This window comes from Pleuronectes platessa, chromosome 16, assembly GCF_947347685.1.
Source record: "Pleuronectes platessa chromosome 16, fPlePla1.1, whole genome shotgun sequence".
Taxonomy (NCBI): Eukaryota; Metazoa; Chordata; class Actinopteri; order Pleuronectiformes; family Pleuronectidae; genus Pleuronectes; species Pleuronectes platessa.
Window position 1 is genome coordinate 1,675,619 of NC_070641.1, and position 18,567 is coordinate 1,694,185.

The 18,567-nt window shown below is 39.7% G+C and overlaps 1 protein-coding gene across 1 annotated transcript in view; it reads right to left on the reverse strand.

Moving 5' to 3' along the window:
* The window catches only part of smg1 (SMG1 nonsense mediated mRNA decay associated PI3K related kinase), a 105,114-nt gene that overhangs the window by 1,324 nt on the left and 85,223 nt on the right, over window positions 1-18,567 (reverse strand). The window contains 16 exon segments of the mRNA XM_053444066.1: window positions 177-283; window positions 1,747-1,923; window positions 3,155-3,255; window positions 3,349-3,560; window positions 3,814-4,041; window positions 4,468-4,647; window positions 4,770-4,922; window positions 6,845-6,982; window positions 7,974-8,183; window positions 8,659-8,939; window positions 9,194-9,383; window positions 10,268-10,424; window positions 11,495-11,706; window positions 11,891-12,125; window positions 12,367-12,639; window positions 13,817-14,096. Of these exon segments, the coding sequence (XP_053300041.1) occupies window positions 177-283; window positions 1,747-1,923; window positions 3,155-3,255; window positions 3,349-3,560; window positions 3,814-4,041; window positions 4,468-4,647; window positions 4,770-4,922; window positions 6,845-6,982; window positions 7,974-8,183; window positions 8,659-8,939; window positions 9,194-9,383; window positions 10,268-10,424; window positions 11,495-11,706; window positions 11,891-12,125; window positions 12,367-12,639; window positions 13,817-14,096 (3,134 nt within the window).

Here is an 18,567-nt window from a genome sequence, read left to right on the forward strand (position 1 = left end):
AACTGCGGTATATTCTTGACCAAAGAGAGGGGGTGTATTTTCTTTATAATTTGCTAAAAGGCAACTGTGCAATTACAAAATGCAGGAAGGATGGACAGACTGATGACATGTTTATATTTAAAGATGGAAACAGATTTGGATTATTATTTGCTACGTCACTCAGTGCGTGCATGAACCTGCTCTGTGGCGCTCATCCTCCTGTTGGGATCGATGTCTCTGCCTTCCAGCTTGGCTTTCACTCTCTTCCACACACTGACTGCATACGAGTTCCTCTCCTGGACAGCTGCAACACAGATATCCGTAGGTTCACAGCAGTGCAAAGACCTTCAATCAAATTCAAGTCTAAAATCCCATAATGCAGTAAATGTAGCAGGAACATCTGTACTAGATGAAATAAAGAGACTGCTTCTGTTCCAACAGACTTATGTGATATACACCAGTGTTAATTTCGTTGACGAAAACTATGACGTAAACTATTCGTTAACGATCTTTTTTCCATGACGAAGACGAGACGAAGACGTAACGAAAACGGATCTTTGAAAATAAAAACTATGACTAAATCTATTTTAACTTTCGTTGACGAGACGAGACGAAAATGTTGGTGGTTGACTAAGTCACATAATTTTTTTAAACATCATCGTATCAGGCCGTCATGAAGTATCAGGAGCGGGCGAGTGAGTGTGTCTGTGTGTGTGTGTGTGTGTGTCTGTGTCTGTGTCTGTGTGCGCCCCAGATAGCGCACCGGTCCCTAGGCTCCGCCCCCGCCCCGCTCACTCGCTCAGAGAGACACAGTGAGATCAGAGCTCGTTCACATGAAGAAGCCGCTCACTGACTCACCCGCTGCTTTTTAACTATGGAAACAGTGAAAACACTGAGTTTCTCTGGTCTCAGCTGCTCAGAGATCAGCGCAGCAGCTTCTTGATCAGAGCAGAAGCTGCAGGTTGTTTGTACCGAGCTTAAGTTTCTGTGTCCGCCTCCAGCCTTAAGCTATTAGGCTGCAGCTATATGTTTTTAGTTATTTCAACATAGGGTACGTCATATTTCATACATTTTCCACAAATATGGGGAGGACTCAAATAGCCCTTCAAAGTTCTGTGTTTAATTTTATTTAATTTACTCTTTTGAAAGTAATGGTTGCCGACCCCTGCTATAGACTTATGCCGGTAGGGATATCTAATGGACAACCTAAGTACTGCAAGCTAGACTATTATGCAGTTTTAGACACAACACAGGTTCTCTGGGCCTGAGAAGGAAAGAAAAGGATTTAATGTGGCTACTAAATGTGACTAAAACTAGACTAAAATGTGATTTGTTTTCGTCGACTAAAACTAGACTAAAACTAAGAAGGATAAAAATGACTAAATGTGACTAAAACTAATATGCATTTTCGTCAAAAGACTAAGACTAAGACTAAATCAAAAATAGCTGCCAAAATTAACACTGATATACACCTGTCACTAACATACATCTGTAGCACCAAAATGCTGAGTTGGCATAAAAATAAAGAAATACATGACAACATTTTGACAAACAAGCATAAAATGAACTGTTATATATAATTTTAAGATCAGAAAGTTTGCTGGTATATATTGAGGGTGTTACATATGAACAAGGTATGTCTCTGTAACTTTTGTTAATTAAGATGTATTGCCTTGCATGTATTTTGCATGCAAGGTTAAAAATAAAATTTATTAAAATGACCTCAGATCAATGAGCAGAGTCAGTGTAAAGAGTGAAGATCAGTACCTCGTCCTGTTTTGGGGTCTCGTACAGCTCTCTTGGGGCTGGGATTGAGGCCTCTGCAGTTCATTAGCAGAGTGCTGGGTGGGGTGTCATTGGGGGTTCCAAGGTTGCGTGGCAGACCCTTACGTGCATTCTGGGACATTGAGTCTGGCTGGGTCTTCACCACACTGCACCTAACAGCTGAAGCACATGACTTGATTAGTAGACATTTAGATGATATTTGCTCTATCGAGTTTCCTTCATGGATCTCTCTGCTAATTCCAGAAATCTGCCTGTACGTGGACTGCATATTTTCAGATCTTCATAATGGCAACAACATTCACGGAATTACTTCCTCTTTAGCAATTTGTCTACACAGTAAAAGCACAACCTTTGTTGTGCTGCAATCCTTTATATCGAGCTGAATTGTAGTTGTAAGATTGGGTCTGAAGATTGTGTTGCTTGCTCAACAGACCTTGAAAATAAGTGACATGCAGTGTTTGAAAAAATAACAACAGTTAAGCAAATCATTCAAAGTTACACTTGCCACACACAAAAGAAATAAAGCTAATTATTGATTCTTTGATAAACAATGACTTTAAATTGGCTGCAAAAATTAAAAAGAATACAGTGTTTTTAATTGCCGGTAAAGCAGGTAGGTTAAACACAAAGTTCTCTAAATTTACACTGCACCATAGATTGTGTGTGTGTGTGTGTGTGTGTATATATATATATATATATATAATGATGCAAACAATAAAAGGCAAACAATAAAAGACTGCAGTATATTGTAGAACTGTGAGGAGGAATAAATCTGAATTAGACTTTGCAGCATTACCAAAGGCCAAGCAAACTGCAGATTCAAAACAGGGATGTTTACAATGAACATTGAACTACTAAATCTAGAAAGCTCTGAACGTCGTCTTTACATTAGTGGCCTACATATCTCGAGAAACAGCAGATTGTAGGCTTGACACTTAGCATGTGTATTGTTAAGGGCCAGAGGAATTGCTAAGTAGAACAAATTGAATTTAACAGGCCAATGATAATGGTAATAATAATAATAATTACTAATATTACTAATTACTAATTACTAATAACTGGTTCTACCATTCGGGATTCTGTGTACTAAGTCAAGCCTGACTGAACTTTGAACATGTAAATAGCTCTTTGTACGGCAGTGATGGTGCCATTTCAGGATCCAGCAGACCGAGTTCTACAGCTGATCTTTACTTTCTGTGGCTCGATTACTGCAGATCAATTTTACTATCATATTTCTTTTGAAAACACCACTACTATCCTGCGTAACTATAGCCAGTTGCAGTTTTTAGCTGAAAAGAGAGCTGTAGTGTCTTTATAACCACCTGTCAAGACCACAGGGTAAGGGCGTGAGGGGGTAGGGTGTAATGTGAATATTTTTACGAGGTCATACCTGCTGCAAAGCTCGTCTGTGCTGCAGAAACAGGACTGGCACATTCACTGTCTCTATCCGTCACCAGTGGGGAAGCAAAGCCCACCAAGCCGTTATACACACTACAGGGATGCACAAACAGAGGATTAATATAAAATATTTAAGGGGAAATAAAAGTCAGATTTAAGAGTCCACGTATAAAGGACTGGCGGTACCTCTGGCTCTGGGAGTGCAGTTCCTTCAGGGTAGCAGGGATCTCCTCCAGCAGTTCAAGCTGCTCCTGGTTGCGAGGCTGCCCACTGGCCTGGACCACTGTGAATAAAACCAGCTGGATGTTGTCCTGCCACGCTTTGTACTCTAAAAGGAAGTGACGCACACTGCCCTCATATGTCACCTCTTCCCCTTCTGCCAACGCTGCCTCTTCGTCCTGTACAACAAAAGTATCACAGGGGTTACTGCTAAAGGTAACAGCTAAAACAGACACATGGCTCAGCCAGAAACTGATGAGAATCATAAAAAGGCACATATTCAGAACTCCTAATTTTTTGCAGTGATTAAATGTTTTATCTTACGTTTGCATTGCAATACAGACCCAACAACAAACACAAAACCCATATCTGGATGTTTTTTGGAAAATTCCTGAAAAAAAGAGTGCATAAGTAAATTAGGCGCGAGTATACCTTAGCCATGGCTCTCAGCAGGTGTTTGACATCAGCTAGTTGGCGGTTGTGGTTAGACAGAATGGTTTTAATGGAGTCAATCAGGAGTTGCAGTGCATCTCCACAGGACTCTAGTTGCTGGTCTCGCTCATCTTGAGTTCTCTGCTGAACGCTCAGCTCATCCTCCAGCTGCCTCTGGGAACAGCTCAGCCAATCAAGACTGCCTATGGGCAGGTCCAGCGGCGGATTCTAGTAATTGACAAATAATATGAGTTACTGAATAGAATCACCCTGACATTTTCGGAGCCTGTTATTATACTTGGAAGACATAACACCGGAAATGCATATTAGTCCATAGCTTTTAGATACTCATGACACAAACACAGGGTCTCTGACTGGAAGTCTGATGTAAAATGGCAATATAATTTGCTAATAAGAATCCCAGCATGATAGACTAAACGCTGATTTGAAGAGTTTTTTGTTTTTCTTTTATAACATTGTAAGAAGCAGAGCCTTGACTGCTAAAATAAATGAATGTGCCAAAAGACTTCTATACATCTAATGAGTCATCTAAATAAAACGAATGTATTACTAATCCAAAAATGTATTACCTAACTTGTAATGCACATTCTGACAATAAATGCTTCTAAACTGTAAGGAAGGAGGTCAACCAACCAGTCTTTGTAGCAGCTGGAGCTCTAGAGGAGACACTGCATTGCTAAACTGAGCAGCATAGGAGCAGGTTTGTTGGCAGCGCTTCAGCAGCTCAAACAGAGCTGCATCCATGTTTAGGGCCTCGGGAGATCGAATCCTAAGGCCTTCAAAGTTCAGGATGGTAGAGCACAGGAAGGTGACCTGGAAACATACAGCAAGAAAACTTGGCCTTTTCTTTACATTGGTCATCAATCAAGTGCCAAAGATGAGTTCAGCAACTTCAGTCAAGGGACCCTTGGTCATGAACATGTAAGATGTGCTACCTTGCTGGTGCGCTGGTTCTCTTTGGCCACAATGCCACGTTTCTGCCGGATGGTCATCTCAAAGTCCTGAAGGACAGGGGCTAGTGCTGGGTTGGCTCCACCAGCCCATTTCAGACGCTGCTCAATGCTAGCCTCCAGAGATGCCAGCTTCTCCTGAGAACACCAGCAGCAAAGAAAACACAGGATTTGGAGGGTAGCAAGTACTAAATCAGGATTCAAAATGTCATATTGATTGGTGCATGTGAACTTGGTCTATTCATCATTATATGCAATTATATTTGCTGTATTTGGTGGAAGATTACAATACTTAAAACTGGGAACAATCACGAGAAGTTCTGTGCAAATAATTCACAAAAAACAGAATCCCTACCGGCATGATAGCAGAGTTATGATTTATATTCATTAATGTAATTATGCATAAGTTGAAATTTTGCACATATATACTTTTTGCAATCAGATAGGGGCTTGGTTTCTTATGATACCGAATTCCGTATTAGATCTCATGGGAAAGAGATACGCAATTCCATTTGAAATGGGAAAGATTGGTCAAATATTCATGGACACCATCAAAAAACACAAACGGATGAATGTATATTTCTTGTCTCCCTATTTTGTACAAAAGCATTCACCCAATTAATGTATGTATGTATGTATGTATGTATGTAAATAAGACAAAACTGAACAGTTAACTAAACAGATAATTAGTAAGCTGTGTCCCCGAAACACATAAAAGGTTTTAGATTATTTTCAAACAATGCCTAGGTTTTAGGAGATATTTAGAGGCATCTTGATGGGTTAAACACAAAGGATTAAACACAGGTTAGTGTAACCAGGGTTCATACACATTTTGACCAATGGATTTCCATGACTTTTCCATGACTTTTCAATAACTTTAAACCAAATTTCCATGACCGAACATTTTGTGAAATCTCGGTGTATACGCGAAAAAGTGACAAAATGTAGCATTCAGACTAACAATGAGAATTCCAAGGCATACAGTATACCTTACATGAAACAAACCCAAGTATGCCTGCTTATATTTTGAGCGTATTTCTTTAAAAGCATCATATGAATTATTTAAAACTCAGCGTAGATGAACTAGGGATGAGCATTCGAATAAACTGTCTTAATCGATCGTCAAAGGAAATTAACGATCGATTTTCGATTAATGATTCATATTTTTATATTAAAATTCATTATTTATAGGCTTTATTAAAATGCAGTGAAAATAGAAAATAGACTTCAGAATAAGGGCACATATTAATAAACGTTTAAATAATCGTGATTTTGATATTGTCCAAAATAATCGTGATTATGATTTTTCCATAATCGAGCAGCCCTGCTGTACTCTTAAGCCCCCGATGAGAGAGCAGCTAGCCGCTGAGAGTTAGCTGGATTTGACGGTTTTCGACCTCTCAGATTGGTTGTTGTCACGCCCTCACTCCCGGAACCCCTCACCCAGACCCGGGTCTACCCGGGTCCCTTTCCCTGTGGACTGAGGGTCTGTGTGCGGACATGAAGCTGAGCACCGGAGGCTAGCTCCGGGCTTCTTCCTCCAGCTGCTAACATAAGGGGCGGTGTGGCCTAGAGGGTAGAGTGGGCATTCTCCAATAAGAAGGTTGACGGTTCAATCCCCACTCTTCCCCATCTGCTTGCCGAAGTGTCCTTGGAAAGATTCTGAACCCCTAAATGGCCCCTCATAAATGTTGAATGTACTAAAAATGTAAGTCGCTTTGGACAAAAGCGTCAACTAAATGACATGTAATGTAATGTAATGTAACATCCTCGCTGTGCTGCGTTAAGGGTAACTCGGATATTCCGACCTGCCACATAGCGAACATGCAATAGTTTTCATCGATGAAAAAATAAGGTTCTTAATAATCAATTAATCGATCGCCGATTAATTATGCCCATCCCTAAAATTAACGACATGAAAATATGAATATAACAAATTTCCATGACTTTTCCAAAACATTTTGGAGATTATTTTTTTCCATGACTTTTCCAGGCCTGGAAAAACACATTTTAAAATTCCATGACTTTTCCAGGTTTTCCATGAACGTACGAACACTGACCTGAATGGTGAGGGTTGCTCCCTCGTCCTGACTGAGCTTGTACAGCTTCTTCTTCATATTGCTGAGGATGATAGAACGGGGAGGAATGCTGACACTAATTGGCTGATTATTGGGGCTCAGAACATCTTCATGCTGCCACTGGAAATAGAAACAAGAACAAACTCATTCCATGAGGTCAGGGACATGCTGTACAATCAATACTAACCCAAGTTGCAGAGATGATGAGCCAATGAGATGAACAATAACAAATATATTAAAATCCATAACCTTCAATAAGCACTTGTATGTACTGACGTGAAAGGTTTCTGGGTGCTAGCTATCTACGGTACACTTTAAAGTTTGTAGGTGTATGCTGTGGAACATTAATGTTGGCGATCCATAATAACAGTTGAAAAAATGCATTGCAAAAAATCCAGTCAGTACTAGGGCTGCTCGATTAATCGAAATTTAATCTTGATTACAATTATGGGGGTCAAACGATCTCCAAACTACGATAATCGAAGGACTGAATTGCACATGCGCAATTCAGTCCTTCCCCCAAAGCATTCAGCGGCCCAGCTGACTGGCTCTTACTCTCAAGCAGTTGTAAAGTGAAGGAGGCGAGTTGTGTGTGTGTGGTGATCGGCGGTGAAAAAAAACAGCGCGAGTGGAAAAGCAGGGAGGGCAGCAGCACATCATGTAGCGGCCGCGCCGCGCACCGCTATTCTCAAGCGCGCTCCCGCCTGGCTGTTCAGACCGGTCAGACCAGACCCGCATTTCTCCCCGCCGGTCAGTCGGTCATAGTGTGTTAGGGTTTCTATCATTAAGGGTTTGAATAACCGGGCACCGATATCCTGGTTTCACGGAGGAATAAGACACGCAGCCGTCATCGGTGTTTACCGGAACCGGAAGTGATTACAAAAATAAAGCATAGACTTCAGAATAATAGCACATTAATAATCGTGATTTTGATATTTTCCAAAATAATCGTGATTATGATTTTTTCCATAATCGAGCAGCCCTAGTCAGTACTTTACATAATATAAGTAATACTTTCAGGGTTGATGAAGTTAAATTTTATGCTTTACATTTGTTTTTTAATAGAATGTGAATGAGGCTCATCAGCAGCCTCACAAACTTATATGCATACCTGGAACATGGCAATGTGCAGCTGGCTCCTCTGCAGGCTGGCCTTGGCGGCCTCCAGGTTGGCATCTAATCTCCTCAGAAGGTCCACTTTTTTCCAAGCTGTGTCGTAGGAGGAGGCCAGTACTGTGGATCTGTTCAGCAGCAGCTGGGAGACTCGGCCTGAGGATAGGTTCTGCTCCACTGCCTTCTTACACAGCTCATCTAGAGACACCTTAAGAGCCAGGACAGACACCAGATCAAGAGAACATACGACAGACCTCTATCTAGTGAGCTCTTTATACACTTGAATGTTCAGAGTAAAAGTGTCTGTAGCTGGCAAAAATGTTTCAGTTATCATTACACCCAAGGAATGGATTCTACAGTGCAAATGTTTATTGAAGAAACTTGTGTAAATGTAAAAAACAATTTGGGTCACACTGGTGCAAGTTATTGACTTCGAAAGGATTTGTTTTAACCCCAGTCCTGAATGGGTAAGAGCACAGAGCATTTTATCAGCAGCTTTTTCATTAAACCAGTTAGTGAGATTACTGATTACAGAAAATATGGGTTGAGTTTAATTTATGGTGGCACGTGCTACCTCTCCATTGTTTTCTGTATTTAGCAGGGTGAGACTAAGCAACACACACACACACAAACAAAGGTAAGTAGATAGGACACACACACAAACACACAGACACACATCATACCATGTTCTCCGTGCCAAAGTCTTTTGCCTCCACCTGAGTGACAACGTCTAGGCCGAGGGCAGACACAGTGCTACACAGGGCCAGACCGAGGGCTTGACTGGGCAGACCCATGAGCATCTGCCGAACAAACTCAGCTGTGAAGGCCTTGATGGGGCGGGTCATCTGTTCCTCACTCACCACTGCCAAACCTGACCCTGTTGAACCGAGCAGCTGGTAAAGTCGATTACCCAAACCAACTGGTCCATTTGTAGGCAAAAGGTCCTCAGCTGAGGGACATGTACCTAAACACACAAGATTTGTCACACACTTGTCAGACAGCAGGCTAAAAAAAGCGGCCCAGCTTCATATTCTCTGCCTTGCAAACACCCCTATAAGCTTCTGTGATTTAGACTAGAAGCACAGATATATAATGATAAATATTCTGTTGCCTGATCATTAATATTAACATTGTTTTCGGGATGTCTTGCACAGCTCTTTTGAGCTTGCTTGATGTGTTCATCCTGAAGGCTTTTATGTGGAAATGAAGATTTCTTACCAGACAGAGTTTGAGCAAAGGAGGAACACAGCCTGAAGAAATCCATGATGGTTTGTAGTCTCTTGAGGAAGAACATCTCTTCCATCAGCTGCCGCTGATTCAGGCTATCAAAGAATTGGAGCTGTGTGGTACGAGCCTCCCTCAGAACATCCACCTTCCTCCAAGCTGAAGGAACCTCAAGAGAACTCAGCTGAGAGAAATGAGGAGAAAAGAAAATTGGGGTGAGATCTCCTTTTACATTTTTTATTTGATGCCCTCCCTCTTGTTTTTTTATTATGAGTATTATGGCTTCCCTCATTCACTTTACATCGGTGGTTTTCCTTTTTTATTGGCATGTATTTATAAATGGCTATAAATCATTCCACACATGTTGCATTTCTTTGAAAATACTATCCAGTGACCTTGGATCAGGTAATACATTGTTATATTGCATGTGTCTGACCATGCACTGATCACTATCAGGAGTTCTTGCTGAAATTATAAGCAAACTTTGGTAAAAAAAATTGGATTAGAATTGTTTTGGGTAATTCATCTTAAACTGCTATATTCACTCATACTGCTGTTATTATTTTTAGTGAGGATAGCATACTGTTAATATAAATATGGAGCTGGAAAATAATTAAAAACAATATGAAAACCATTTCTCTTTTTGAAAGTAGATATAGCTTTTGTTTTCATGAGTTCCTCTTGTGACCAAATCAGCATGAAACTTTCATGAAGATCTGTGATGTGGCCAAAACGAGTTTTGGCAGTGTTTACCACTGCTGCAAAATGAAAAAAGTGGAGGCCCAGGAAGATTTACAATGAACCATTAGCATAACCATTTTGAACTGCTTGCTCTAGTATGTCGTATTTATAGAAAATCAACTGAGAAATCATCCAAGTCATGCTCGAGAAAAATAAAGTGCATCAGAGCAGCAATGGGGCAAAATATGAGAACCTAATTGATGTCTTGTGGATCACTGTACTGGCATTACTGGAGGCAGGGCTGAAGGTACACTCAGGGAAGATCTCGCTGTATGTAATTTACGGGCTACTACATTTAATATGTCTGAGGAAAAACCTGGGTGTTACCTTCTCTGTGAGTTGTCCAAAGGCAGTCTCTAGCTGGGTAAACATGCCATCAAAGGCCACCAACAACATTTGACCCGCTGACATCTTTGGTGTCTCCTGGCCGGCTCCATCCATACTACGAGGCTGGATCAGCTCAGAGTACTGAGCACGCAACATTCTGAGAACAAAACATGTTGTGAATTTCAAAGGTTAATTTCACCTTCAATTTAGCATATTATGCAGAAGTGTGGCAATTGTGTTTTTTTAGGTCCTGGTAACTCTGTGCTCACATTAAAATCTCCATAGAGGAGACTCAAGGAAAACATTGTTTGAATGCAATGCTGGATTATGTTTAGAATAGAATCACACAGTGACAATGCACATTGAGAACTGGTGTTTTATTCACAGTCTGCTGCCCACCACAGCAGATTCTTAGAGGAGAAGTATTATTGCTGCAGAGAGCAGAACATTAAGAAATGTTTTGGTGTTATCAACATAGTCATCCTGTATCGTAACATCCTCTCCCTAAAACCAACTCATAAAAAAGAGAAATTTAATGGACACATTTTCATTCAGTTAAAAAAGCCTTCAGTTACTGCTGGGTATCACTGAAGACTTCACAAGCCCCTTGGTTGAGAGCATAAAGGGGCAAGCTTGTACGGTGTGTGGGCGTGCAAATGCGGCTACAGGCTGAAGATAACAGTGGACATTTAGGCTAAAAACATGGATTAAATGACGCCATTTCAAGTTGAATTGGGATGACGGGGCTTAAGGACAATAGGATGACACAAGAGGAGCCGTATGCAGGCATTATGTTTTTTTCACGTTAGAAGAAGTGCTCATCATTCTTTGATTGTATTAGATTTGGCTGCAACATGGTTTACCTCTGAAACTCCTGAAGTGTTTTGGGTACTCAAACAATTCACCCACCCCTCCATCCACATAGTGGCAAGTATATAATGAGAAATTTCCTTTTTTCGGTGAACTATCCCTTTAATCCCTTCAAATCAGCCTAATGGTCACACCAGGCAGTTGCTTACTTTTGGTCGGGGTGAGTCCTAGTTTTCCCAAAATCTTTTGTACAAGGCAAAGTTAGCACAAACCACAACCAGATTAATTTAAAATATATTAGGTTGAAATAAACTGCAGTGATCCTATCATTTTTACTTGAAATTAGAAAAAACAATGCTTAGTCTGATAAAATCCGTGACAAGGAGAATTAAATCTACAATCAATGCAGCTACTTACCTGGAGATGTGGAAGCAGTGGTTGTGCCCATCGTGGCCGATGCTTTGGGTTGCCTGAAGACTGTCTGCTAAACCCTGCAGGCCAAGACCATCAGAGCTCTGCTCAACCAGTTGCTCCAGTTCTGCCAACATTGACTCCAGAGTGGGCTCCCCTTTGATCATACAGTGCAGCGCCTCTGGAAAGATAATCTGATGGAAGTTGGTGTTCAGTTCCTGCAGGGAGCAGAGACACATAAGTGACAGAAATTCCTTTTTTCCTTACAATGGAACTTCCTATTATATTTGAAAATCTATAAAATCAATTCATGAATTACTAAAAGTTTCTCATTATTATCCAGAGGGTAGGCTGCTCTTGATTGTATCCAGTTGATTCCAATGAGTCGTTGTTTGATCCTACCTGTAAGCAGGTGTACACAGAGTTGGCCAGGTACACAGCCTGTATGGTAGCTGAAGGTGCAGGCAGTTCCAGGTCATGGGGTAGGAGTGGGCAGCGCTGTAGCAGTGTTATTAGGGCACTGACATTTCCAATCATACTGCAGAGCTCCTCCAAAAACCCTGCCCCATCCCGAGATGTCAGGTCTATCAGCTGCTCTCCAGCACTTGCTGCTGCTCCCTCCATCACCAGGTTCCGCCTAGAAAAAGGATAAAATATAACGTCTCTGTTAAACTGAAACTTTTATTATTGCTCTTTATTTTCTCATTAAAACAGAAAAAACACATTTCTAAAAACCCATGAGCCGGGTTAGGTTTACTGGAAATTTTAAGTTGTATAAATAATGTAATAATAAAACTTAAATCAAAACAGCATCATACCACTACCCTATTTTTCATTAGCCGGAGTAGTGAAACAGCATAGTTAAAAATGTGTATAACCTGCAGAGTGTACAAAGGGCAGAGGTGATGATTCCAGCCAAGCTTAGGGAGCCTGGCTCTCCATTCTCCAGAAGGAAGACTGTGATACAGTGTTCAATTTCCTGTAGCTGCTCCTCACAGTCTGCTGCAGTTGTGCCATCAGCCTTCAGTTGCTCTGCTTGGTGTATCACACATTCATTGGTGTCAGCCACTTGGTGCTGCAATGTCAACTCTACATTGGACAGAAACTGGCATGAGGCTGCAGGAGGCTGGGGGGCAAACAACACCTCATATCTGTAGAGGCAGGGGGGGAAACCATAGCATATCAAGCATCAGACAATGTTCGATACAATTGACCACAACATCAGTATCAATCGACTTAATTGTACATTAAAAGGGAGGAAATACTATGTCAGTAATGGAGATCAATAGTTTCCTAAAACTGAATGACGGCAAAACAGAAAGATTAAATTTAACTTTGTCAGCCCAATATCAAATATATGCTGGAAAATTAATCCAGGTCTATCAACACCTTGGAATTATTAAACAACAAAAAATGTAATGTTGAAAGACATTTCCAGAGTAAGCACGCAGCATTTGCTGAAAAGTACCAAGCTGGAGATGAGCGAAAAAAGCATAGTTCTGCGTTTCATTTATTTCAAAGTAGACCTACACATGCCAACGCATTTTGCTCTCCTCTTTATAAGAGTTTGGTGGTTTCCTTTGTTGTAACAGGTAAAAATAGCAATAAAATGTTAAGTTTGTTTTATTGTCGTTCTATAATTTAATTAAAGCAACAAACCAGTTTTAATATATTGTATAACTATAAATATAACGTTATAAGCTATGTTATCAACTATGTTTTGCGGCTCTAGACAGATTTAATTTGGGGATAGAGGGGGCAAACTGGCTCTTTCGATAGTAAAGGTTGCCTAGCCGTCTTAGACTCAGATCTGAGTTTTAAGGCCCACATTAACAAGGTTACCAGTACCAAATGTATCCACCTTATAAAAATAGCAAAAGTTTGGCCATTAATAAATCACACAGATGCAGAAGAGCTGATCAATTATTAGCATTACTTTCATTTTCATTTGACAGGCCTTCCAAAGAAAATAATAGAGACTAAAGCTCAGTAACAAGAGGGACTAACACATTACTCGAGTTCTAGCTGCTTTGCACTGGTGGCCTATAACACACAGGATTGACTTTAAGGTTCTCTTACTTAAATACAAGGCTCTGAATGGGCTTGGACCGAGTTAATTAGCAGACTCTAATTAACCATGTCCCCTCTAGAACACCAAGATCATCTGCAGCAAATCTATTAGATATTTCAGGGTGTTACTCACTGCACACTAATATTGTAGGCTTATTCTGCACTGTAAAATCTAGATATCAGCACAAATTTTTAGTTCTATTTGTTTGACAGTAAAACACAATGCCAGTGAATGAAAAGCCTGCTGCAGTTCCTTACTGTCTATATACGTGTTGGCAGTGCTCCACTGTCATGTCTCTTAGTAGCTCCTCTAACCAGGTCTTCCATTGATGGACCCGATGGCGCAAAAGAGTAGCCCGTGGATACAACAAAGCAACTGTAGCATAGTTGTGCAGCTGCTCCAGACAGCCACGAAGGGCCACACGGCGTTGCTGCAGGAAGGAGCTCAACTCTGCCTCAAGGCTCTCACACTGGCTGATCAGGTGGGCCTGGCCTGCATTCTGTAGGAAGGCTGTAGCTGGGACATAGCTAGGAGGACCTAGAAGAATTGGACAACAAAGAGACAAGGTGTAAAATAGCTGAAGTAACCTAAAATATAACAACCCTCATTTCTTGACATAATAGCAGGCTTATATGACCTTCTACACTGCTGGGAGTCAAATGTTGTCACAGTCCTCATACATCACATCCAACTAGAATTACTGAACTGTAGTTCAATGCCTCAGCCAACCTGTGCAATTTTTCCCCTGCAGATTCATTCAAGGTCACTGTGACCTGTCATCATATGGGGCTTGAGCCCCTGCCCTTATTAGACTTAGTCTCTACCATCCCCTCTCCATGTCTCCTGCACAGTGGTGAGCACAAGAGCGGTGGCTGGGTCAATGTTTCTACATCATCAATTACTTAAATATGTCGATATGGACAACATGCATTGACGTGTCGTGAGGAAGGTTGCTGCCTAGTCAGAGCATGGATTCACCCAAAGAGCAAATATCATCTGAGGCGTAGGTCACCAATAGGTGTTTTCCCCTGAAGACCAACACCTATTTGATTTTGACAGAGTGCTTCTATTTTAACCTGCGAATCTTTTCTCGCATTTATGGTATTAAATCCTTTCAGCACACGGTAGAATTTACTTCTCTCACTGAACAAGAGAAAGTGGGGAACAAAGAGAAAAGGAGTGTTAAAGCTGTTTGGTTGTATATATTTGTTGAGATTGTTTCTATGTGTAATGTAGTTATATACTAAGAAAAAATTAGAAGCGGGAAAGCCAAACTCCATCTATTTATAATTTTCCTAAAATTAACCACCTTATTTCAAGTTGCCTTTTTCAAAAGCTCTTTATTTAGTTATTAAATGCAAGCCTTATTTTATTTGAAAAGAGAAAAGAACATTGATTCATTAGTTATTGAGATGACTTATTCCTGTTAAAAAGTTCAACGTAACTTCAGTTCAAAGTTTCAGTGTTACTCAAATTGCACAAATTTGACCATAAAATGACTTTTTTGATAAACTGCTAATCTCAAATTTTGGGGAGACTATAAAAGGCAGATTAGCAGTTCAGGCTTCTTTTTGCCATATTTGTTTGCATTTAAGAGAACGTTAATTAAATACATTTAAATTATATTTTTCAGAGGCTGCTTCCTTCTCATTCCACCTCTGACCTGCGCTCAATTTACACTAACAAAAAAACTCTTCAGCAGTTATTAGGACATATACAGGACTGATGTTTACTTTGAGTTTGTTCTGATTCTTTCTCTGAGTTTATGAGACACATGTTTAATCCTGCTACACAACACGAGACATAACGTGATGCACAGAAGGACATCAGGGTTAAAGTGACAAGAACGCTCCTGATTCATAATCCGACATCATCAATTACTTAATATTTTAGAATATAGGACTAGATTATACCATGTGATTATCAGTTTGTGTTTGAAGAGTAACTGACACGAGCAGACACACACAGTTCCTCCCACAGATTATGACGCAATACTGTGTTTTAACTTTATTGTTTCAGAAGAATCAAAACCCCAGGTTTTTATAAAGATCAGTCCTAAATGTTAATGATTAGAAAAAACCAGAGGAGCAGAGTCACTTGTTGACCTGGGAAGTAATGCATCTCAGTGCAGCAGCACTGCCACCGTGATACAGTAAAGGCTATAATCAGAATTTGTCCTTTTGTGCAGCACACAAGTCTAAGCTGAATGAATATCAAATCAGTGTGGAGAGCACTGACCACTCAGTCAGATTTTTGAATTGAAATCCTTATTTTGTAATTTACAGCACAATTTTAATAACAGAAAGAGTCTAAAATACTTTTTAAAGCACTTTCTAACTAAAAACTGAGTTTATATTTGTTTGACTGATTGTATTAACTGATGAAAAAGCAGTAATGTGTAGTAATATAGGACATTGTGAACGTGAAATGTTTCATGCACCAGTGTTAATTTCGTTGACGAAAACTATGACGAAAACTATTCGTTAACGATCTTTTTTCCATGACGAAGACGTAACGAAAACAGATCTTTGAAAATAAAAACTGACTAAATCTATCTTAACTTTCGTTGAAGAGACGAGACGAGACGAAAATGTTGGTGGTTGACTAAGTCACAATAATTTTTTAAAACAGCATCGTGTCAGGCCGTCATGAAGTATCAGGAGCGGGCGAGTGAGTGTGTCTGTCTGTGCGCCCCAGATAGCGCACCGGTCCCGAGGCTCTGCCCCCGCCCCGCTCACTCGCTCAGAGACACAAGATCAGAGCTCGTTCACGTGAACCGGCTGCTTCTCAACAGTGGAAACAGTGAAAACACTGAGTTTCTCTGGTCTCAGCTGCTCAGAGATCAGCGCAGCAGCTTCTTGATCAGAGCAGAAGCTGCAGCTGGTTTATACCGAGCTTCAGTTTCTGTGTACGCCTCCAGCCTGACCTGCTCTCACTTTTTGTTTTCACATTTAAAACTAAATATTTATATATTTTTAAGCTATTAGGCTGCAGCTATATATTTTTATTTATTTCAAAATAGGGTTCTTCTTATTTCATACATTTCCCACAAATATTGGGAGGACTTAAATAACCCTACAAAGTTCTGTGTTTAATTTATTTCAAAGTAGGCCTACACTTGCCTGTGTATTTTCTTGTCTTCATAAGTGTTCAGTGTTTTCCTTTGTTGTAACAGGTACAAATAGCAATAAAATGTCAAGAGTTTTCTTTATTGTCGTTCTATAATTTCGTAAATGCAACAAATTATAGTTTAGTATAGTATAACTTTATATTAAACTTTATTGGCTTTGTTATCAAACATGTTTTAAGGCTCCAGACACATTTTATTTGGGGGAAGAGGGGGCAAAATAAGTAAGTAAAGGTTGCCGACCCCTGCTATAGACCTATGCTGGTAGGGATATCTAATGGACAACCTAAGTACTGCAAGCTAGACTATTATGCAGTTTTAGACACAACACAGGGTCCCTGGGCCTGAGAAGAGAAGAAAAGGAGTTTAATGTGGCTACTAAAAGTGACTAAAACTAGACTAAAATTTAATTAGTTTTCGTCGACCAAAATTACACTAAAACTAAGGATAAAAATGACTAAAAGGTTACCAAATTTAATATGCATTTTTGTCAAAAGACTAAGACTAAGACTAAATCAAAAATAGCTGCAAAAATTAACACTGTCATGCACCGTGCTTGTCAATATATATGGCCAATCAGATGGAGCCCTGCTGCCTTGGATAATATATTAAAGACATTCAGATCATTGACAGGGTTTTCCTCCAATGAATCATTCTCAGGAGAGGAGAATAAGAAGAGAATAGAGCGAAAACAGAGATTTGATGGAGCTCCGTCAAATCTCGATCTGCCACCTCTGACTAAACTCTATTGTGGACCCTTCTAGTGATCATGTTTGTCACGGATTGTATAACATAATTGTGAAGCTTATTTATGATCCCAGGACCTGAGGTAAAGTAACACCGCGCACAGAGACACACACACCTCTCTCTCTCTCTCTCTCGCTCTCTCTCGCTCTGCTGACATCTCTGACTCGCTACAATTTTAAATGTTGTCGCCACAATATCAACAATAATCAATACTTTCATTAATGAGTTCAATCTTTCCTCAGAGCAGCGCATTCTGTGCACGTCCTTGCATATGACCTCTGACCTATGTAATCTAATTACTTCATCTTTGAGTCTAAGTGGCAACTGATCAAAAGTTGAAGAAATTCCCTGAAGGTGGTCTTGAGATTAATGTAACAATAATTTTTTCGGAAATCTAATGATTATTTTTATTTAATAATCTTCTCTTGAATGCAAACAAATTTGATAAAGACAAAGTATGCACTGCTGGGCATTATTTCACAACAAGAAATTGCTAATCTACCTTTTATGGTCCCATATCTCTCCAAAATAAAATAACTTTAAGTGCTTGTTCCATTCAAGTAAAAGGAATATATCAATCTGCATTAAGCTATACAACAACAAAATAAATGAAAACCAAAGTAATATTCATGTAACTTTCTGGAGGAATATCAACACTTGGTAAATTCAATCTTGAAGTAGCCTGGTAGTTGAATCAATGTCGGTATGAAGTCAAAAGCTACCTGTACAATAAATTTCAACAATGTTCATTATAAATTTTCAGTTTGACCTTAAGTGTACTCTTATTATTAAATAAATATTCTTTTCTCATTTCAAGTAAAATAAGGTTTGCATTTAAAAAAGGCATCTTAAAATAAAGTGCTTAATTTTAGAATAAATTAATAATAAGATGTAGTTTGGGTTTCTTATTTTTTCTTAACAAATAACTACATTTCACATTTAAACAATCACAACAAATATTAACAACTAAAGAGCTTTAACTTTCCTCTTTGTTCCCACTTTCTCTTGTTAAGTGACAGAAGTAAACTCTACCGTGTGTTGCCAGGATTTACTACTGTTAAAACGTCGGATAAAAATACGACTACCATAAGTTCTTAAAAAAGTGCGCAGGTTAAAAAATAGAAATAGTCCGTG